Source organism: Mustela nivalis (genome assembly GCF_964662115.1).
Source record: "Mustela nivalis genome assembly, chromosome: 2".
Taxonomy (NCBI): domain Eukaryota; kingdom Metazoa; phylum Chordata; class Mammalia; order Carnivora; family Mustelidae; genus Mustela; species Mustela nivalis.
Window position 1 is genome coordinate 16,867,664 of NC_139021.1, and position 22,772 is coordinate 16,890,435.

Below are 22,772 nucleotides of genomic sequence, written 5' to 3' on the forward strand. Positions count from 1 at the left end.
TAAAATACATAGTACATATAGTTGGGACATTTAAAAGGTATCAAGGGGGCGCCTGGGTGGTTCAATGGGTTAAAGCCTCTGCCTTGGGCTCAGGTCATGATCCCGGGGTCCTGGGATCGAGCCCCGAATCGGGCTCTCTGCTCAGCAGGGAGCCTGCTCCCCCCACCCCGCCTGCCTCTCTGCCTACTTGTGATCTCTGTCAAATAAATAAATAAAATCTTTTAAAAAAATAAAAGGTATAAAAGAATATGCAGTAAAATGTCTCTTTCCTACTCTTGTCTCCCAGCCTTTGAGTTTCCCTTCCCAGAGGTAACTGCTGTTCCAAGCAAATACCATGTGTATATTGTGTGTGCTTTCTGTACAATACAACCATGTCATGGCATAGTGTGTACATTGTACTGTAACTCTCGTGTCCTTATTGCTATATTATTAGAGATCATTCCATTTTGGGGTGTAGGAAGTTATTGTTTTCTAGTAAAGGTTGATAGTATTTGAGCATAGGGACAAACCATAGTTTAATCAGTTTCTTATTGATGGATAATCAGATATTTCCAATCTCTTGTGCACTTAAGAAAACAAAAAGTTGGGAGTCTATCTAAAGCTTCAATTCCTAGAAATGCGTTTCAATATTACTAAAGTGCTTGCCAGAGAGGCTATACCAATGTATATTCTCATCAATAATTCATAAGAACGCCTATTTCCCCCACGCTTCCACAATGTTTCCTAGAACTCACCTAATCATTATCTGCATGTTTTTAAATGATAACTTGTGTTAATGACAGTAACACTGGGACTTCCTTACAAGGTAAGCAATTAAAGTCTAGAGCAAGCTGTTTGGGAACATTGGGGAAGTCCTCTATTTAAGAGAGCTAAGAATAAACCACCTTTTTCTTGCCCAGAATAGTTTATCACAATATATAGTGATTTTACAGAGAGAAACAGAAAAATCCTGAATGTCCATCTAGTCTGACGGTTCTCAAAGAATGGTCTGCAGATAACTTGGATCAGAATCACATGGTGGGAGAGGATAGGGTTTTGAAAATGCAGATTTCTATTTCTAAAAGTGATACGCTCTCACTGTAAAACATTTCGAAAAGAGAATAGTAATAATGTTGATGTTCCTTTAAGGCCTAGACATGAATTTATCTCATTTGAATCTTAACAACAATCCTATGAATGCAGTACTATTGTTCTCCCTTCTCCCATTTTACAGATGAGGAAACTAAGGCACAGCAAGATTGTAATTTTTACAATTTCATCAGAGAAACCTTCCTTGGCTTTCCACAAAAGCTAGATAACCCATTTTCTCTTATTGTACCTTGGATACAATGGGTAGTTGGGAGGTGCAGAGAATGAATCTCAGGCAGTATCTTCAAATATGTTATTTATACAATGCTCTGGCTTTTATTGTATATCAAAATTATGTTCTAAGGTTATACTAATTTATATTCCTACCAGCTTTGTATAAATGATGAGTTTTCTCATATATTCACTATGCTTGATATCCATTAGTTCCCCAAATGTTACATGTTTTTATCAGACTGTGGAATACTTAGTGCCCTTTTATTGTGTACAAACTGTTTTTTGCTAATGGACATCAGGGATGTTGTGCTAAGAAATGCTAAAATAATATATTGTTCAAAAACTATGTACATACATACAGTACTATCGATGTACTGTATGGTGTCTAACATAACATAATAAAAAAAATAAAATCCATTGTTGAACACACTTTGCTGTTTGAAATTTTATTGGTATAGATGGAAAATTCCATTCTCCCCCGACAGATCTGAACTATATGGGTCATTCTAACACGTGATTTTCAATCTATGTGCAAATCCTTCCATAAGGAAAGGTCTGATCTGAAAGGTCAGAGCCAATAGTCCACATTTATCCTAAATTTGAGATTTCAAAGGAAAGAGGACCTCCGGTCTGCTTCTCAGCTCAGGCCTAGGCTTGATGTTAACACTTTTACACACAGCACTGCTTTGCTTTGAACCCACCAAAACACTGCTTCATTTAAGTTTTACCAAAATTTTACTTCACCCACTCTTTTGATTGATGAGATGGTCCAGGTTCCTCTAGAGTGCAGTGCCCCCTTCTGCAGCAAATAAAGCTAATTCTGGACTACAGGTGTGTCCCTAGTGGTTTTTATTGGATGGCTTAATAAAAAAAAAAAATTTTTTTTTTAGTGTAATCAAACTTAAACTGCAGGACCTACATCTGAAAACCACAGGAAAAGTTCTATCTTCCTATCTTTTTACAGATTCTTTTAAGAATAGGACAGATTCTCTTCTACTTGTAATTTAAAATCCTACTTGATAGTTAAGATCATTTCTACCTTCAGCCCCTCCAACATTCGAAGCTGGTTGGAGCGGCTGTTTTCTCGGCGTGGAAAACTCCCCAGTTCTTTGCCTGGGGCGGTAGTGGGGTAGCGGGGGTGGTTCAGCTCAAAGGTCACCTCACCGAAGAAGTTCTCCCTGATCATTCTCATCTAAAGTAGCTATCTTTCCCACAGTCCCCTGCTCCCACCCAGCCACTCCTATTTTATTATATTCTTTACTTTTTTTCACTCGCTGAAATTACCGTATTCACTTATTTAGCAGTTGTCTATCCTCATTAGAATGTAAGCTCCAGGAGAGAAGGTACCGCGACAGCTGCGATAGTCGCAGGATCCCCGGGGCCTGGGACTCACCTCACACTTGCTAAGGCCCCCGCACAGACATTCGTCGAATGCAAGAACAAACGAGGAAGAGTGTGATGGTCCTCCTTCCTTTTTAAACACCGCCCGAGAAGACCCACCTGGATTACAAACCCGGCTTGAACTAAGTAGCAGGCGTTCAGCTTCGCCATTGGTTGGAGTATTTGCCGTTGCCCCTAGCAACCACTGTTCCCCACCAGTCGTGTCTTCGCCTCTTATGGCCCCGCCCCCATGGCCCCGCCCCCGAACCGCCGAGCTTTTCAACCCAGCGGCAAAAATCCGTGCTTGCCCTTTAAGCGGCGGGACTTCTGGTCAACGTCTTCCGTGGCCGCCGGAAGGGGAAGTTTGCCTTCGAACGCTCCCTCGCTCGTCCGAATTCGGTGGCGCCACGTCCGCCCATCTACGCCTTCTTATCCGCGGCTTGGGCGGCTTCCGCCTCGACACCTTCCACTCGCGGAGCGGGCCGGGTCCTGAGGGGCCAGGGACGGGAAGTGGGACGGTTGTGCCTTTTCTGGCCACTTAAAAGGCGAAGATGTCGGACATCGGGGACTGGTTCAGGAGCATCCCGGCCATCACGCGCTATTGGTTCGCCGCCACTGTCGCGGTGCCCTTGGTTGGGAAACTCGGTCTCATCAGCCCGGCCTACTTCTTCCTCTGGCCCGAAGCCTTCCTCTATCGCTTCCAGGTACTGACCGGCGACGAGCAGAGTGGAGACTGCAGGTCCCAGGAGGCCTGTCGGCTGCGGAGCGTACACCGGCATGTTGCGGGCGCGCGGTGCCTGGTGGGATTTGTAGTGCGACCGCTCCAGCGGTTTAGGGCGGGTCCTGTGGTTGGGGGGCGGGGTGAAGGCGAAGGGGTCCGGAGCTCTATAGCCAGGATGGTTGGAGCAGTGGGTTTGGCCTGGTAAAAAGGAACTGATTTCGCCCCTCTAAGATTATGCTCCCCGCCCTCTGCATTCAGAGAAGGAGGCAGCGGGAAGGTAATTCTCTGATAGTTGTTAATCTTTTGGGCGCCGGTGATTAGCAGCTTGAGTCCGCCCGGAGCAGGTACCCTCTGACCTTGCTCTGCCACCCACGTGGGTGCCATGTGGTTGTCAACTACTCAACATCCAGTTCTTCTTGTATTAATGGAGCACCTCCCCCCCCCCCCCCCCCGCCTTTGTGGGAGTAGTTTGAAGTCAGATGCAAGAGTTGTTTGTCTGCATTTCATCCAGTCCGTACCTGGTATGTGGCATGGAATAGAATGTATGAAGGACTAAGTAAAGAGTAAATTGGTCCAGAAATAGAAGGCCTCGTTGTTTGTTTAAGTATGAAGGAAACTGTCCAGAGTATTTCTGGCAAGAGAGTATTAGTTTCCCAGACATGATCCTTATTCACTGGAGTCTGTGATTTAGATCATTAATCAGTGGCAGGTCAGATACTAAGATCTGACATTAATTTGAGCACATTAATTGACATGTGGATAACACTGTCATGTCTTCCCCCTCTTGACTGCTGTTTGTTACTCTCATTTCCTGGTTCCTCATCTTCCTGACCTTTAACTGTTGTGATGTGCCCCAGGGATCAGTTATAGGAACTTTTCTCTATACTCGCCCCAGCTGTAGGTGATCTCATTTAGCTCCCTGGCGTTAAATACATTCCATACACTTAAGACTCTCAAATACAAATAGACATATTTTCAGTCCAGATCTGCCTCCTGATTTCCAGCTGTCAGTTTGGAATTTCTCTCTCTGATGACTAATAGGCATCTCAAATTTAACATGTCCCAAACTGGATACCCTTTGTCCTTTGCTCTAGAAGTATATAGCAATTCCATTATTACAGGAGTTCAAACTAGTAGTCATAGAATCATCTTTGGCTTTTCTCTCCACATCCCACAATTTGCCAGCTAATTGTTTGCTCAATTTTACATATATATCCAGGGCCCTTTTCATTCTCCATTACAAGCCATTATCATTTCAGCCCAGTTCTTTTCTCTAGACTGCTGGAGTGATCCTTTTAAAATATAAACCAAGTCCGTCAGTCCTCTGCCCTAAACCTTCCAATGTCTTCTCAACTCAGATGTGTAAAATCCAAGTCTTTTCAGTGGCCTACAAGACCCTCTACTTCTGCTCTGACTTTGTGTCCTGCCACTCTCCACCTTCCTTACACATTAGGCTCCACAGTGGAATGCTTGTTCCTTCAGCAGCCAACTCTCCTCAGGTCCTTAGCGCATGTTGTTTCTCTGAGGAAGATAACCATGATTACTTCCTTGCCTTCAAGTCTCTTCCCCAATGCCGCCTTATTGACAAGGCGTTATGGATGCTCTACATAAAATAGTACCCGTCCTTCACGCCATCTCCCTTATCCTTAATTTTACTTGCTACATATCACCTGTTGGCATCTGTTAGTCGGCTTCCCTTCAGAAAATCAGGCTCCATGAGAACCAGACCCCTGACTTGTTTACTGCTATCTTTGTTAAACAGAATAGTGCCTGGCACATAGCATGTGCTTTCATGTTGGTTGAATGCGTGGAAATAATTGGCAACTTACTAGTGTTGGGCACTGGAGCCACAATAGTGAATAGGACAGAAAGTCCCAGCTCCCATGAAGAAAGAGAGGCATGTGATAGAGAGTGACTTAACATCTGATGGAGAATGTTCCAGAAAGGCTTCAGAGATGATATCTGAACTGAAAGCTGAATGTCAAGGAGCCAGCTTTGGGAGGATCTGGCTCTGGGGACAACTATCTAAGAAGAAGAAATAGTAAGTGGAAGGCTGAGAGGCAGGGCCTAGAAACAGAAGCAAGAGTAGTTAGCTTAGTCTAGAATCAGCTGTAGGAATGAGGATTGGTAGGTGAGGACAGAAGTAATGCGGGATCAGTACGATAAAGCAGAGATGGAAGGGTAGCCTGGACCTGGATTGCTCAAGGCTTTGTGGCTTGGACTTTATTTTGAAATAAATAGGACTAATAAATAAATAAACCAGAAGGCTTTGAAGCATTTTGTTTTTATTTTTATTTTTTTTAAGATTTTATTTATTTATTTGATAGATAGAGATTGCAAGTAGGCAGAGAGACAGGGAGAGAGAGAGAGGAGGAATAGGCCCCCCGCTGAGCAGAGAGCCCAATGTGGGGCTCGATCCCAGGATCATGCCCTGAGCTGAAGGCAGAGGCCTTAACCCGCTGAGCCACCCAGGCGCCCCACTTGGGAGCATTTTGAACAGAAGACTGACAACATTGCTTTGACTGCTCTGTGGGATGGACTTGATATGGGGAGAGGCAGGAATCAAGTTAGAAGGCGAGAGAGATGCTTTGGGCCAGGGTGGCCACGAAGATAGAAGTGGTTGGATTTGGGAGTTGAGCGGCCCAAGGTTGCTGCTGAATGGATGTGAAGTGGGAGAGGCTGAAGGCAGCAGCACTCAGAGATGTCAGTTTCCACACGGGATGGTGGAGCCCTTTACCAAGATGGGAAATGTTTAGGAAGGCGTAGGTTTGGGTGCGGGGTGTTGGTGGATAAAGAGTTCTGTGTTGGCCACGTTAAGTCTAGAGGTGCTTCTTAGGCATTCAGATGCAGAAGTTAAGTAGGCAGTTGGATGTTAAAAAATGATTTGGGCCCGCAGTCAGAATTGCACGCTGTTTTCTATTTGCTTTGGTAATTATTTGTGACCTAGTGAATGTTGTATGCTTTGTGTCTGGTGAGTGGCATGTTGGGTAATGTGTGTACAGGAGGAGCAGTGGTTGTAAATCCTTTGGTGAGAAGGATCTGGTCAAAACGGGCTCTTTGGCCGTCCTTGCAGAGTCTTGCTCACTTGTGCAGTGAGACCAGTGAAGTAGGAAAGCCTTTCTAAGAGACCAGGTAAATGCTGACAGCGGTGACTTGGTTATCAGAACCATCACTCGTCCCAGCTCCCATGCTTTTCCCATCTCCCACACGTTGTCTCGTCTGGGCTCATCCCGAGACCAGGGAGAAGCTGCTGGGAGCAGGGACAGCGCGCTGATTGTCCACCTGTGAAAAGGCCCATGTCTGTATCTTCTTTCTGCTCCTCTGGCTCCTACCCATCCTGGACAGATGTCGCTTTCAGACCCACCTGGAGGAACTCGTTTGCAGATGAAGGAAGAACTGCGCCTCAGAGGCAGATGTGTGACAAACAGCGTGTGTTGTGTTTTCTCTTAAAGGCTCATCTTTTCCTTAGAAGCTGAGTCTTGAACAGCTTTAAAAAAAAAACCTGATTTAGAATTGTGGGTTCATGTTGGAAGGGATGAAAGTCGCTTCTTCTCATCTGTAGGTCTTGTCTGAGTAGCCTGTTGGTTTGGAACTGCAAAATTTCAAGTGTTCTTTTCTTAGTTTGGGTTGGAGTGTTAAGACTCACTACGCTGTTGTCCCAAATTCCTAGTCCCTCACGTTTCACAGCCATCCATCAAGTAAGTCATAATGATGAAATGTCTTCGTATGGGTCCTTGATTAACTAGGAGAGGTGGTAATTTCTTGCGGCCCGGGAGGTGTCTGAGATCGTCTCCCCGTGCTGCCGGTTGCTTTGGACGGAATCAGCTCGCCCCCTTCCGTGTGTGTTGCGTTTCCGTGTTTGCTCATTCAGCTCCCACAGGCATCCCGAGACAAGTGTCACTGCACTTGGTAGACAGCTGCGGATACGGTTTCCACTTCAGTGAGTCAAAGATAGTTCTGAGCTGTCTCGTCTAACTCCTTCGCATAGTATCTACCAAAATACACAGTTCAGTGTTTAGCAAACATTCTTGAGGGTGATTTCTTCCAAGTCAGTTATCTGCTTTCCCTTAAAATAGAATGAACATGGGATTTCAAGTAGTTGAGTCATGGTTCCCCAGGCCTGGCTCAGACCCTTACTGGTTCTCTGCCCTTAGGCAGGTTACTTATCCTTTCCGAAAGTGGGGATAGTTTAATACCATATGGACTCTGATCTAACTCCATTGATTATAAGGTGCTTCATCAACTAAGTACAACTTTTTGGAGGGATGGGAGAATAGAAATTCCATATATATATATAGCCACATCCTAGTTTTAGAAACATAAAAACGAGTATCCTCAAATTGAGGAGGTATGTTCTTTGCTTCATGCCTCTGTTACGTAAATTCATATAGAAAAATGCAAAGTCCCCATAAATAGTCTGGTAAATAATCTATTAAAAAATAGTGCCCATTTTTATTTACTAGCCAATAATAAGTCCTGCCATCACTACCTTTTCTCTGTGGGCAGGAAGATTTTAATTTTAATTTGTAACTAAACTTGAAATATAACTCCTGGATTATTATCCCATATTTTGCCCCCTTAAAAGTATCCTGACTTTAGATGAGAAGAGATGAACTCTCAGTTGCAATGATTTGTTTTCAGGAATCGTAAGAGGTGGCATTAGCCAGATCCGTGATTTGGGTCTTGTGCTTATATTTTCCAAGCTTTTGCTTATGTTATCACCTTTAACCCTGATGACAGCAACCCTAGCAGATTAGTAATATTCATATATATATAAATATGATATATGATATATATTCATTCTTATGTCTATACATACCACATCGTCTTTATCCATGTGTTGATGGACTTCTGGGCTCTTTCCAGTTTAGCTATTGTGAACATTGCTGCTATAAATGTTGGGGTGCAGGTACCCCTTCAGATCACTACATTTGTGCCTTTGGGATAAATACCTTAAGGGGGGCATGGGGTATAAGGAGCCCTGGGTATTATATAAGACTGATGAATCACTGAACTCTACCTCTGAAACTGATAATACACTCTATGTTAATTAATTGAATTAAATAATAAAGTTGGGGTGCCTGGGTGGCTCAGTGGGTTAAGCCTCTGCCTTTGGCTCAGTCATGATCTCAGGGTCCTGGGATCGAGCCCTGCACTGGGCTCTCTGCTCGGCAGGGAGCCTGCTTCCCCCCCCCCCCTCTCTGCCTGCCTCTCTGCCTACTTGTGATCTCTGTCTGTCAAATAAATAAATAAAATATTTTTTAAAAAAAGAAAATATATTAAATAATAAAGTTAAGAAAAAAAAAAAGAGCATATTGGGGAAGAGAGACTTATTATGCACATAACCAGAAGGGAGGCGAACTTGGTCTATAGACTGAGCATAGAAGTAGCCTCAAGGTTTGGATTAGAGTTTCAGTGGCTAGGGTCTTGGTATGTACAGCTTTAAAAGCTTTCCTTAACAGTCCTGTCCACTTCAGGCAGTTGTGCTGTGGTCTGTAGATAAGGTTGCCCATTAGATTATAGCTTTAACTTTTTGTGGAATTACTAGTATACCAGTAGTAAAGTATATGTATTATATATTTAGAGCTTGTCAAATTTTTAAAAACTGAATGCCTGTATATGACCAGTACCCAGATCATGAAGAGAACATTTCCAACACCCCCCACACTATCCTACAGCTCCCTTCTGATAACTGTCTCCTCCAATGGTAACTACTATCACAGATTATTTTTGCCATTTTTTTTTTTTTACCTTATATAAATGAAATCTTACAGTATATACTCTTCTGTGTCTGGTCTCTTTTTGACAGTGCGTAGGAGTCACCCATTTTGTTGCACATGATTGTAGATAGATTACCATAGATGACCATCTCTTTACTCATTCTTCTGGTAATGGGCATTTTGGATAGTTTCCAGTTCGGGCCATAAAGAATAGTGTTGTCAGCATTCCAGTACATTTCTTGGTGAACACAGGTATGCGTTTCTGTTGGATACATACCTACAAGTAGAATGAATGGCTTCTTCTTCTTTTTTTAGTGCAATAATCACTGACATTTACTGAACAATACTTAACTTGTGTCATGGACTATTTGATTTCATCCCCTCTTATCAGGCTTGTTTCGACAATTAGACAACACATTTTTAAAGAGGGAACAAGGAAGGCACCAAATGGTTATGTTCTGTGCCCAGCTCATGCAGATGGTAACTGGTAGAATCAGGATTCTGACCCCACTAAAAATTATTCCACACTGTTTGGCCTTCCAGTAAAATTTCTTTTCCCCACAGATTTGAAATACTACCTTGATAATACACCAGCTTGCCATAAATATATCAGTCTGTTTATGGACTTTCTATTCTATTTCAGTGATCTATTTGTCTATTCTTATACTACCTTGTGATCTTTTAAAATATCTAATCTGATCCTGTCATGCTCCTTAATTAAAATTTTCACAAGCTCCCCGTTGACCTTACAAGGAAATCCAAACTCTTTAGCATATCCTATAAGGACCCCGCCCAGCCACCTCCTACCTCTGGAGCCTCAGATGTGGGTACAGATCACTTTCCCCTATGTTCTAGTTAGAAAAACCTTCTGGTAGATGTCTGTGCAGGCCAAGCAGTCATTCCATATAACATCTGTGTCTCCGTGCTTTTGTTCATATGCTTCCTGTGCCTCGTTTTCTCTACTTCATATACTAGGCAAGCACCCATGGTTTGAAATGTACATGGTGGGAACTCCAGGGATCTTCCCAATCCTTCGTTAAGGTCCCAGTGAACTGTGGCCACGTGTAACACTTGTGCTGAGTTACTCTTTGTGCTCAAGCAGTCATCTGCGTGGGTTCCTTTGTGTGCACGCATGGTAGTGGTTCAGATCTTGGATCCTAGGCAATCCTTAGAGCTGCTCGGTACTTTTGCCCCAGTTTCTCAGTTGCAGCCATGACACACTCAGTTATACAAAGGGGTACGCTTGGTGCACAGACAGTTCATCATTGACTATACCCAGTTAAGTTTGGCCTGAATGGAAAAGTGGATAAGCTGGGGTGTGGTAAGGTGGGCGCAGCCTGGGTGTGGTAAGGTGGGTCCAGCTGTGTGTTTTATCGGAAGAATAAGCAGGAAGGATATTGGGGACTTCTCTTTCCTGAGTGCACTGGGATCTTTCTTTTTAGGTTTCAGTTCATCCTTCTCCTTAAGCTTCTGATCTCAGAGGCTAAGCATTTGCTTCATGGTTGTATACTTTATTTATTTATTTATTTATTTGACAGAGAGAGAGAGAGAGAGAGAGAGAGAGAGAGAGATCACAAGTAGGCTGAGAGGCAGGCAGAGAAAGAGGCAGGCAGAGAGAGAGGAAGGGAAGCAGGCTCCCTGCTGAGCAGAGAGCCTGATGCGGGGTTCGATCCCAGGACCTCGAGATCATGACCTGAGCCAAAGGCAGAGGCTTAACCCACTGAGCCACCCAAGTGCCCCCTGTATACTTCCTTTTGCCTTTTTTTTTTTGCTTCTGCATGTTCACGCCCCACTCTTGTTTCTCGAATGGATGGCTTCTAATAGCTCTTTCAAAGTCCACAATTGAACCTGAGTGCCTTTCACTTGTTTTTCTTGCCTACCTAGGTTGTCCAAAAAAAAAAAAAAAAAAAAAGCCCACACTTAGCTAACATCAGCATTTGGCACTGAGGTACTCCCCCTCTTTCTTGTTGGTGACCTATGTAGAATTTCTTAACTCCAAGTCAACCGGTCCATACTGTTTTGGGAAAAATCTTTGTTTGGGGTACTTAAAAAACCCCACTTTAGATTCTGGGTAGCATCTGTAATGGTTTCAGAAGCAGGTTGTTCGGGAGATTTTTAGTTCAAGGACAGCTGCCACCCACTCTCTCAACAGGAGGTTTGGGACCAGTAACTGAAGAGCACTGCCTTTTCCCTTTCTTAAACCCTTATAAGCCAGTGAAGATGTGGACTTCTTGCTTTGAAGTGAGGAGCTCTGGCAAATCACCTAAACTCTCATGAGGGCCCAGCTTTCATTATAAAACGGCTGGGATGAGGACCGGGTGCTGGGGGGTGAAAACGAGCTGCTGCCCTCCCCTTGGCTGCCCGCAGGCCCCGCCCTCTTGGTGCTGCACCTGCTGCCCATTACGGGATCCGCGAAGGCTTTCCAGGGTTGAGAAATGGGCCACCAACCTCTCCCAGCCCTGAAAACAAAAGCCATTTTCTCATCCTAACTATTTACATATCAGAGCAAAGGAGGGGATTTAGCTGTCAGTGGGGATTTCAGAAGTATATTGTGGTTTTCTGAAGAGATAAGCTTTCTCCTGGTGTTTTTAAATTATAATTTTAAAGTAATAAAAAAATAATATTAAGTCTCTTAGATCAATGAAAGCCAAGTATAACTCAAGGGTAAGCTTAATGAACGGGGAAAAGGAGTGAGATATTTTGACAGACACTGATTTCCAAAGCACAGGTGCACACAGTGGCTAAAAATAGTGTCATGTCGTCAGTGTTAGTGAAAGATGTAGTCGGAAAAAACTAGGGTTTCTTTTCCAAAACGAGGCCCTGAGTAACTTACGGGAATATGGAGGTAGCTTAAAATGGGAATTTGTAAAAACCATGTCAGTGTGTGTCTCCTAAGAGATTTGTAATAATCATACACCCACACATACCTTTTTTTTTTTTTTAAACAAAGGACCTTTTAAATCCACTTTCTTAATTCCTGCCTTTTACAAAATCTGGAAATAAGGAAGGTGGAGTCAGGGCAGACTTCACTGGGTAGATGAAGACACCAACACAAAGGTTTAGACTTTTCCAAGGCCCTAGGGCTATTTAAGGGCCAAGGCCAGGGCTTGCTTGCTTCTGGTCTTCAATCCCAGTGCTCTTCATAAGCAGGGAGAATCAGGCTTATACAAGCACAGTAGTACTTAAAACATTTCCTAATTATAATTATACCTCGTAATAATGATATCACTTGTGAGAGACATTGTAAAAAAAAAAATCAGGGTTTTGTGTCATAAACTTTGGAGTCAAGCTGTCTGGGATTAAATTCTAGCTCCGCCACTTACTAGCTATTATTTAACCTTTTCTCATTCTGTTTCTTCAACTATAAAATCTATCTCCTGAGTCATTGTATGTAAATGACGAGAGGACCACACTTTTATTTTATTATTATTATTTTTTTAACCACTAATCAAAGTAGGGCGAGTATTAGTAGATCATTCCGCTTTTACAGATGCCAACTGAGGCAAGTCCTAGCATTGCAAGCTACAACTTTGCAGCTAGGCCTTCTCAAATCACTTCCGGTGTTCTTTCTCTTAAACTGTACCTATGATGAAGTTGTGAATGAATCAAAATGAGTTTTGACCTATTTTGCTTTGCTGGTTTAATACAGGCTTCTTGGAAAGTAGCTCTTTCGGGTATTCCAGAAAGCGTGTTTTCTTCCAGGTGGAATTGAACTTGTGAGGGTTACATTCTTGCACTTGGAGAGTGGAACTGGGTAGCTTGGTGTCTGGCCAGCCCCCACAGCTAATGTCCTCGGTTCCAGCCACACCCAAATTGTCAGCAGTCCCTGTTTGTTTATTGTGCTCTTGCAGTTCTTTTGGACTTTGTATTTGTTTTTCCGAGACCAATTTTTCCCACCGTTGGGATCAGTCTTTTGCTTCTTTGGATAACCCACTACTTGAGAATTCCTTGATGCAGGGGTCATGTCTTTCATGCTTATGTATAGCGAGGCCAGAGCCAGCATGATGCTGGTATTTCTGTGGTCTGGGAAAGTCGTCTTCTTCAATCACTGTTATTTAACATTGTGTTCTTCAATCACTGTTATTTAACAACAATAGAATAAGATGCAAAATTTTATTCACAGATGGAGTTGTATATTTAGCCCAAGAGGCTCAGTTTTCCAATATTACAAGCAATAAGGTAACTTGGCTAATATTACAAGCAATAGGTAATTCAGCTTTGGTGGTTGAGTCTATCAAAACTTAGAAAAGCTGTGAAAGACTTCTTCCTTGTGGGGAGTTGTATCACACTGGTATCACAAAGATGCTGGTTCTAGTTCTTTTTCTTTTTTTAAAGATTTTATTTATTTATTTGACAGAGAGATCACAAGTAAGCAGAGAGGCGGGGCGGGTGGGGGCGGGAAGCAGGCTCCCCACTGAGCAGAGAGTGTAGATGTGGGGCTCCATTCCAGGACCCTGAGATCATGACCTGAGCTGAAGACAGAGGCTTAACCCACTGAGCCACCCAGGCACCCCCCCAGTTCTAGTTCTTTTAGGAAAATAAAATTTTGAGACCAGCCAAGAAAATTAAGACACACATGGAAGAAAAATGGGAGAGGGATTATTTAATCATGTAACTTTACCAGATATTGTAACATACTATAAGACTAGAAATTGAAATAAGTTGATATTGGTATAGGAATTCAATTCCAAACAGGACAGCACTTTAATATAATTAAAGACTTTAATACAAAAGGAAATAAATATATGATGAAAGTAGCTTTTCAGGTCAATGGAGAAAGTACGGGTTACTCTGTAAATGGGATTGGGAGAGCTGAGTGACCATCGAGAAAAAGAAGTCGGATCACTGCCTCACTCCTGAGAGGAATGGGGACTGTGTCACAGTGGAACTGTGACACTAACATATTCTTAGAGTGGAGAAGTAGTTGGTGAGCAGGATGTAGCTTGTGAGGGATGTATTTGCCGACATTAAACGAACACTTCTCCCATCCAAGTACTAACTAGGCCCGACCTAAACGAACACTTCTGCATGTCAAAGTACGGCAAGAATACCATCAAGGCACAGATTTAATGACAGACCAGAAAATATTTACAGCGGCGAGAAAGGGGAATTTCCAGAACATACAAAGAAATGCAAATCTAGCAGAAAAACGAAGAAAGGAAATGCTGAAGATTTAAAAAAAATAATTGGTAAATATAGAAGACCCTAATGGTGAGGGTGTGGAAGGAAGACAGGCATTAATCTACATTGTAGGAGAAAGCGTAAGTCAGTTAAATATTTTTGTAGGCATTTGGCAGTGTCTAGCAAAATTGAACTCAAATGCCTGTGAATTTAGCAGATTAATTTACAGGGTTTTATCCTACATGGACGTGTATAAAAAAGATAATCAAGAATAGGCATTGTGGCATTGTAACAGTGTAAATGAATTTTGAACATTCACATAAAAGGAATACTTTATATAAAGACAGCAAAAATATTTCCTCAAGGGAATGAAACAAGGTATAGAGCTGTGTTATGCAAGAGAGGAAGAAAAGGGAGGAACTGTAGTAACATTATTTGTTGAAAGAAATCCGAGAAACCGATTGTTGTTGCTAAAGGGAATTGGGAGATGCGGGGTAGGAGGGAGGCTCACTTCTTACTGGAGACCCTTCTGTAATTTTTTTTTGGGTGGGGGAGGGAAACTTAGTAGTGTGAAGTCATATATCCATATTTCCTAAATAGCACAGGGATTTGAATACAAACTTTTCTATTTTACTTCTGCCTTTTGAGTATGACAATTTTGGGCAAGGTTTGTTATCCCACGATATTCTTTTTCCTGCATAGAGATTATTATTGTCCTGTTGGAAATTGTCTTTACAGTTCAATTTTGACAGTCTTAAGTGAATGCCTTATCCCAGTAAAGACTGACCATGTGCTTCTATAGTATTGATTTTTTTCAACCTGGCTAGAAGTATTTTTTCCAAATTGATACGATTGAAGCTGATGAGAGCCCTTCTTCAGTTTTCTTGAATTATTTTGGTGGTATCCCTTTGGTAGCCACCATCACAGAGGAGAATGTTTTGCAAGGGTGCATTTTGTTTAGTTAAAAAAAAAAAAAAAATTGGGACGCCTGGGTGGCTCAGTTGGTTAAGCAGCTGCCTTCGGCTCAGGTCATGATCCCAGCGTTCTGGGATCGAGTCCCACATCGGGCTCCTTGCTCCGCAGGGAGCCTGCTTCTCCCTCTGCCTCTGCCTGCCATTCTGTCTGCCTGTGCTTTCTCTCTCTCCCTCTCTCTCTCTGACAAATAAATAAAATCTTAAAAAAAAAAAAAAAAATTAACCAGGCTTGCAGAAACTAACCGCTGTGTCTGTTTTAATCTGGACAGGTTTGGAGGCCAATCACTGCCACCTTCTATTTCCCTGTGGGCCCAGGAACTGGATTTCTTTATTTGGTCAATTTATATTTCTTATATCAGTATTCGACACGACTTGAAACAGGTATGTTATCCATAGTCGTTTTAAGATTTGTTTCTAATTTACCAGTTCGTATTTACGTATTGGAAGAATTTTGAGGGCAGTTGGCCTCTGAGGAAATGGCATAAAGATGGGAATTGCTCAGTAAGTCGTACCGGTGCTGGGACTGCCCTAGGTGCTTTGAGGACTTGATTTTTAATCCTCACAACATCATCATGAGGCATAAGTAACAGTCACCATTTTATCGTGAAAAAGTAGAAGACCGGAGCCTTTACACATCTTGTCCACGCCTTGTCCCTCGTGGCTGAGCTGTGTGCCTCTCACTGAAATTTGGCATCTCCTTTCTGTCATGTGTCATGTGGTCCAATGCACAGTTGGGCTGAAGTATATACATCTCCCAGATTGGGGCTGAAAAGTACTCCTTTATGCTATGAAAGCCTTGTTCTCTGTGATCGAATCACTCACCTGTAAAATTTATAGCAGGGATTTAATAATCCGGTAGTTTATCAGGTATGACTACCCATATGATGTTATGGATAAGTTTTTTTACAAAAATCTTTTCCTGAAAGTTTCTTTGTGAATCGTTCCTTATTTCCTTTGTACAATACTCTGTGTGCTGTTCTGAGTTGCTTATGCTGAGAAGGAATAAATTGATACTGCTCTGTCGAAACGCGAACATAATTTCATTAAGCCTAAATGATTTTGAGAAGGTTGGCTGACTCCAGAGGCTTTATAAACCTGCTCGCGGTTAGCTCAGGATAGAGAATCCCGAACCACCCTTCAATCGAAGTCAGTTTGAGAGTTGTGAATTCATCTCATAGCTGCAGGGAAGTAGAAGGATGGGCATTCGGTGTCCAACATGATTTTTCCTTAAATTGGCATTTGTATGAGGTGTTTTTAAAAGGAAATCATGATGTCAGTACAGACTGTCTGGTCGTGGACTGTTACTGCCGGAAGGGAGGGACCTCGCCCATCCCCTCATTCGGGGAAAGGTAGTGTCTGGGCGCAGCCAAAACGGACAGCTGGGATTCTCACCACCACATCCTGGTTGGTCCTTACAGCCCCCAGGATCTGTGATTTTTATTCTCCCCTGTTCCAGACGGGCCTGATACTGATGCTGACTTGCTTTGCATTTTACTCCTTGATAGGATTTCATTGAGGATGGGGCTGTTGGAGTAATTTTGTTTTTACATCAGTAGTAAACTCTAAGTGTGGATGACCCATCACCGGTTTTTAAACATTTGGTTATGGAACAATTTCAAACATAGACAAAAGTAGTGAGAAAGGTTGATAAACCTTTGTTTGCCTTTTTATTGAGGTAAAATTCACATAACAAGAAAATGACAGTTGTGACCATTTTAAAGTGTACAGTTCTGTGGTCTTTTTTGGTTTTGTTTTGTTTTAAAGATTTTATTTATTTGAGAGAGAGAGTGAGCGTGAGCAGGGGGAGAGGCAAAGGAAGAGGGAGAAGCAGGTTCCCCGCTGAGCAGGGAGCTGGTGTGGAGCTCGATCCCAGGACCCTGAGATCATGACCTGAGTCACAGGCAGACGGCTAACCTCTGAGCCACCCAGGAGTCCCAGTCCCTTGGTCTTTAGTCTGTTTGCAGTGTTATGCAACCGCCACTACTGTCTAATTCAAGATGTCCTCATCAACCCCCCAAAACCCAAAGCAGTTACTCTGCATCCCCAACCCCTTTCTCCAAGCACTAGCCAAGCTCTGAGCTACTTTCTGTGCCTATGGATTTGACAATTTGAGACATTTTAGGAGTTCTTCTGTGGCTGACTTCTCTCACTTAGTAGAATGTTTCCAAGGTTTATTCACGTCATAGTGTGTGTCTGCATGTATATGTGAGCCCCTTTTTAACTATTGCTCACGTTTTTTTTTTTTTTTTTTTTTAAGTATTTATTTAAGTCATCTCTACACCCAACATGGGGCTCGAACTTGTGACTTGGAGATCAGGAGTCACGCGCTCCCCGAACTCAGGCAGCCAGGTGCCCCTAACTTCTGCTGACTTTTAACAATGGTCCCATCACTGGTCTTATTCGATCTCTGTTCATGTCTGTCCCCCTACCCCTGATTATTTGAAACAAATGCCAGACGTGATATCGTTTCATCAGTAAATATTCTAATATTCACCTCTGAAACATAAGGACTTAAAAAAATAATTATAACACTATTACAAGACATAAATTACAACAGTTCTGTGACCACATTTTATTTGTACATTGTTTTCTCTTGGTTATTTGATGTCCTGGAACCCATTTACTCTTCCCTTCTATCTAGTCAGGTCATGTAACGAATTTGTAATACCTGAATAACACTTAAGATCTGTCTGCAGGGGGCACCTGGGTGGCTCAGTGGGTTAAAGCCTCTGCCTTTGGCTCAGGTCATGATCCCAGGGTCCTGGGATTGAGCCCTGCATCAGGCTCTCTGCTCAGCAGGGAGCCTGCTTCCCCCTCTATCTGCCGTCTCTCTGCCTGCTTGTGATCTCTGTCAAGTAAATAAATAAAATCTTAAAAAAAAAAAAAGACTCTTCTGCAGGATTATTAGCCCATAGATCCCTTTTGTCTGCTTGAATTCTTACAAGTCTACCCCGCTTCCCTACTCTCCAGTCACAGAGCAGAGAGGCATTTTTTTAAGTTTTATTGACCTGTAATTCAAGTGCTGTCCAGTTCCACCCGTTTAAAGCATACAATTTGGTGAGTGTTCACAGAGTTGTGCAGTCATTTCTACAGTTAGTTTCAGAATATTTTATCACCACAGAAAGAAACCCTATACCCCTCAACAGCCACTCTCCATTTCTGTCCAACCTCATCTTCCCCTTAAGCTTTTAGGCAGCCACTAGTCTCCTCTCACCTTTTTGGATTTGCCTCTGTTGGACATTTCTTACAGACGGAATCGTGCACCATGTGACCAGCTGCTTTTGCTGAGCGTGGGGTTGTCAGGGTCCTTCCGTGTGCCACGTATCCGTACGTCTCTACTTTTTGTTGCCAAATAAGACTCCGTTGTGCGGAATTATCACATTTTGTTTCTCCATCCATCAGCTGATGGATGTTTGACTTGTTTTCATTTTTCACTGTTATGAATAAGGCAGCTATGAACGTTTGTGTCAAGAGGAACTTTTGAGACCTGTCTTTTTTTTTAAGATTTTATTTATTTATTTGACAGAGAGAGATCGCAAGTAGGCAGAGAGGCGGACAGAGAGAGATTGGAGGAAGCGGGCTCTCTGTGGGGCTTGATCCCAGGACCCTGGGATCATGACCTGAGCTGAAGACAGAGGCTTTAACCCACTGAGCCACCCAGACACCCCGAGACCTGTCCTTTTAAAATAAGATTTCCCAGACAAGAAAACAATGATCTGGAGAGGTGGTGACATGCCCCGCGAGTCACCAAGCTGTTCGAGGTAACACAGCTAGGACCGGAGCCCGGGTTCGCTGATCCCCAGTCTTCTCTGGGCCATTCGGCCTGGTGTTCACATCCTGACAGAACGCTTGCCGCCTGCACGTTTTCCTGCCTGACTCACAGGAGTCCTGTCCACAGGAGCGCCGCCTTATTTGTAAGGTTTCTGAATTGAACTGCAAGACTGCAGTTGGAGGCCAGTAGGTTTGTCAATTTCCAGTTGCAAACTTGTCAGATAATATAGTACTGTAGTTGGTGTGATTGCAGTAGTTCATGTATTCAGTCCAGAGAATCCTCAGAAATCATGAAGCCAGGGAGGTGCCTACCTGGCCTAGGGCCAGAGCATGTGACACTTGACCTCCAGGTTGTGAGTTTAAGCCCCACCTTGGTCAGGGAGCCTGCTTAAAAAAACGTAATGAAACAAAAAACAAATCACAAAGCTGAAACCAAATCAGAAGAAGCACAACTGTTACTGAAATTCAGAGTTTGTTTCGAATTTCAGCTCTGATTCATCTATAGGGATCCCCTACTAGTAAGACTCCTCAACACTGGGGCTGCAGTGTGCCTTTGAGACACGAGGGGAGAAATTTGGGAAAGTATGAGAGACTTCTGGGGTGCCTGCGTGGCTTAGTGGGTTAAGCCTCTGCCTTCGGCTCAGGTCATGAACTCAGGGTTCTGGGATCGAGTCCCGCATCAGGCTCTCTGCTCAGCAGGGAGCCTGCTTACCCCTCTCTCTGCCTGCCTCTCTGCCTACTTGTGATCTACGTCTGTCAAATAAATAAATAAAATCTTAAAAAAAAAACAAACAGAGAGACTTCTGCTAGAAACTTGTATTATATTAATTGAAAAAAACCTTTTTTTTTTGTTTTATTTATTTATTTGACAGCACGAGAGAGCACAAGTGGGGAAAGGTAGAGGCAGAGGGAGAAGCAGGCTCCCCGCTGAGCAGGGAGCACAATGTGGGGCTCGATCCCAGGACCCTGAGATCATGACCCCAGCCAAAGGCAGACACCCAACAACTGAACCAACAAGGCACCCCATTTTTAATTTTTTTTTAAAAGAATTCTAAATTTATTTGAGAGAGAAAGAGCACGAGCAGGGAGAGGGTGTGGGGAGGGGCAAAGGGAGGGGGAGAAGCAGACTCCCCACTGAGCAGGGAGCCCGCCTCGATCCCAGGACCCTGGGATCATGACCTGAGCCAAAGGCAGATGCTTAACCGACTGAGCCACCCAGGCGCCCCGCTTGTTATCTTTTAGACAGATACTTTCCCCTGCCTTGCTAATACTTGTTAGAGTTTCTTTTTAATTGACTATGTATCATGCTGTTACAATGGGGTGTCCAGAGGCGGAAGGTAGCTGTTTGAGCTCATGTGACCTTACAGTCATTTGTTTTTTATCTCTGCCTCTTTTCTAGTCTTTCAGCTGAAGGCACGAGGAATCACCCTGAGAAGGGAGAGCCAGACCAGTGTTGATTATCCTGTCCAGGGCTGAGACAGAGTCTGGTATATGGTGTAATAACAAGGGCACTAGACTAGTCATTAGAGTTCACCCCGCTTCTACCAAGCCATGCCACTCTGGTCGTTTAACTTCCTGTCCTCATCTGTGGAAACGGGGCCTGGCCTTTCTACCTCCCAGACGTAGCGTGAAGGTGCCGAGTCAGAGGCTCGGGGAAGGGTTGTGGCCCGACTCCTCCTCTTCTCCGGCCTCGTAAGCTGGGAGGAGGAGATTGAATCTTCTCAGAAAGCCCAGGGTCAGACTCCGTGGTAGTGCGTGTGTGCACACGCGTGTGTGCGCACGTGTCTAATAACAACACAACAGTGAGAAGCTCCCAGCCGAGTCTTGCTGGAGGAGTCACAGGGGTAGGCAAGGCAGCTGTGGTTCCTTTCGCATCAGAGCTGATGGTCCAGTGGAGGGGTAAGGATTACCCAGGTGAGCCCAGATGTGTCTCCGGGAAGCAGAGGCTGGTGGGTGGCGAGTCGTCGAGGGGTGGGATCTCAGACGCCCGTAGCGCTGACTCTCCTTGCCGTGGGTCTTTCAGCCCCGTGGGGGTTGGGGAAGGTCCTTATTAGAATTCAGTTAGGAGAACACAGATTAGCCTTGCTCACTTGACTGGAGTTTAGGGCTTTATTGAGGACATGGTTTTATTTATTTTTAAAGATTTTATTTTTAAGTAATCTCTACACCCAACGCGGGGCTCAAACCCACAACCCCGAGATCAAGAGTCGAATGCTCTACCGACTGAGACAGCCAGGTGCCCCAAGGGCATGGTTTTAGATGTTTTAAAAGATTTTCTTCTGCTTGAGAGGAGGAATTTAAAAATATTCTCATGTTGGCTTTCTCTCTAACTTTCTGAAGTATTTCTTTACAGAGGAGTTGCTTTGTTCTGAAATTCTGAACCATGACATTTGGCTTATTTTTGTTTCTAGGAGCTTTTGATGGGAGGCCGGCAGACTATTTATTCATGCTCCTCTTTAACTGGATTTGCATCGTGGTATCCTTTAGTCTGTTATTTGGGGCCAGAAGTAAACCATTATTTTCAGGTTTGGGGAAGTAGTATTCTGTACAACAGTTCAAATTATAGTATTTGCATCTGTTTGCATCAATGAATAATTACAAATAATTAAAGTTTTTTTTTTTAAGATTTTATTTATTATTTGACAGAGAGAGAGAACAAGTAGGCAGAGTGGCAGGTAGAGGGAGAGGGAGAAGCAGGGTCTCCGCTGAGCGGGGAGCCCAAAGCGGGGCTCGATCCCAGGACCTTGGGATCATGACCTGAGCCGAAGGCAGCCGCTTGAACCAACTGAGCCACCCAGGCGCCTCAGTTAAGGTTTGATTTTAAAGTTGTCATGCATCACAGAGCCCCCAAGGGACGGCGTTCCCTTCCCATTGCCGGGTTTTCCACATTCGGTTGAATTTTATTGCTGTCTCTCCTCTTGTTCCCAGTTCTCTGTGTCTCATGTGTGACAGCTTGTTGACTGCAGCACAAAGAGATCCCGTGCCATGAGACAGCTTTTGGAATCTGTGCTCCATCTCAGAAAATTAATTGACAACCAGCATCCCTTTCTGATTTCACTGCTGTCCTTGTCCTCAGGGCCTACACAGTAATTTGGTCCTTCTGGAAGGGCCCGGCTTGTTTCTCTGTGTCGTAGCCCCTGCTGCCAGCAGCCTTCCAGCTGCGGACCTGTGCAGATGGCGAGGGCCGCAGAGGGGGCACGATCGCTCAGTCTGTGCCCAGCTGGTGAGCTTAACATTGCTCTGGGGCTTAGCGGCCATTGAAACTTGGCCCCAAGCCAGGACATGTGGCACTTCGGATGCCCTTTCCCCTCCTTTAAGGGAAGAAAAAAAAAATTGTTCTGGATATCCACCATGCTATGGAGCCCTGGATGTGAGTAGAACCCTAGTTAGTTTCAGGCCGCAGGTATCTCCGTCTTCCGGTTGAAGACAAGATGCTGAGACACTGAGCAAGGCAGAGAGGACACAAGGGGCCAACTGAGTCCTACGCCAAAGCCGCCACATCTCCCATTTCCTTGTCGTCAGATACTACAACAGAATATTCATGATGGAGATTGTTAGATACCTTTGTGTTCTGGGATGTTTTAAACAACCCGAACTCCAGAAAAGGGTTTTCTTTCTGAACACAGGAATGAAATGAACTGATGCTAGGTGCACAATGCTTTGTTTGTTCTGATCTTTAACCTTATAAACCAAGATTACTGGCTTAGCAATGGATATGCAGGTAAGTGTCCCTAGAAACTGTTTGCCCTTTTATATGTTTCAGATTTACAATTAATGGCCTTT

The 22,772-nt window shown here is 43.7% G+C and overlaps 1 protein-coding gene across 1 annotated transcript in view; it reads left to right on the forward strand.

Moving 5' to 3' along the window:
* Window positions 1–2,325: 2,325 nt before the first annotated feature.
* Window positions 2,326–22,772, forward strand: part of DERL1 (derlin 1) — a 29,634-nt gene continuing 9,187 nt past the window's right edge. Inside the window, exons 1-4 of the mRNA XM_082721769.1 lie at window positions 2,326–3,386; window positions 15,488–15,599; window positions 21,401–21,465; window positions 22,684–22,710. Of these exons, the coding sequence (XP_082577895.1) occupies window positions 3,234–3,386; window positions 15,488–15,599; window positions 21,401–21,465; window positions 22,684–22,710 (357 nt within the window). The 5' untranslated portion in view covers window positions 2,326–3,233. The remainder of the gene's footprint in view (window positions 3,387–15,487; window positions 15,600–21,400; window positions 21,466–22,683; window positions 22,711–22,772) is intronic.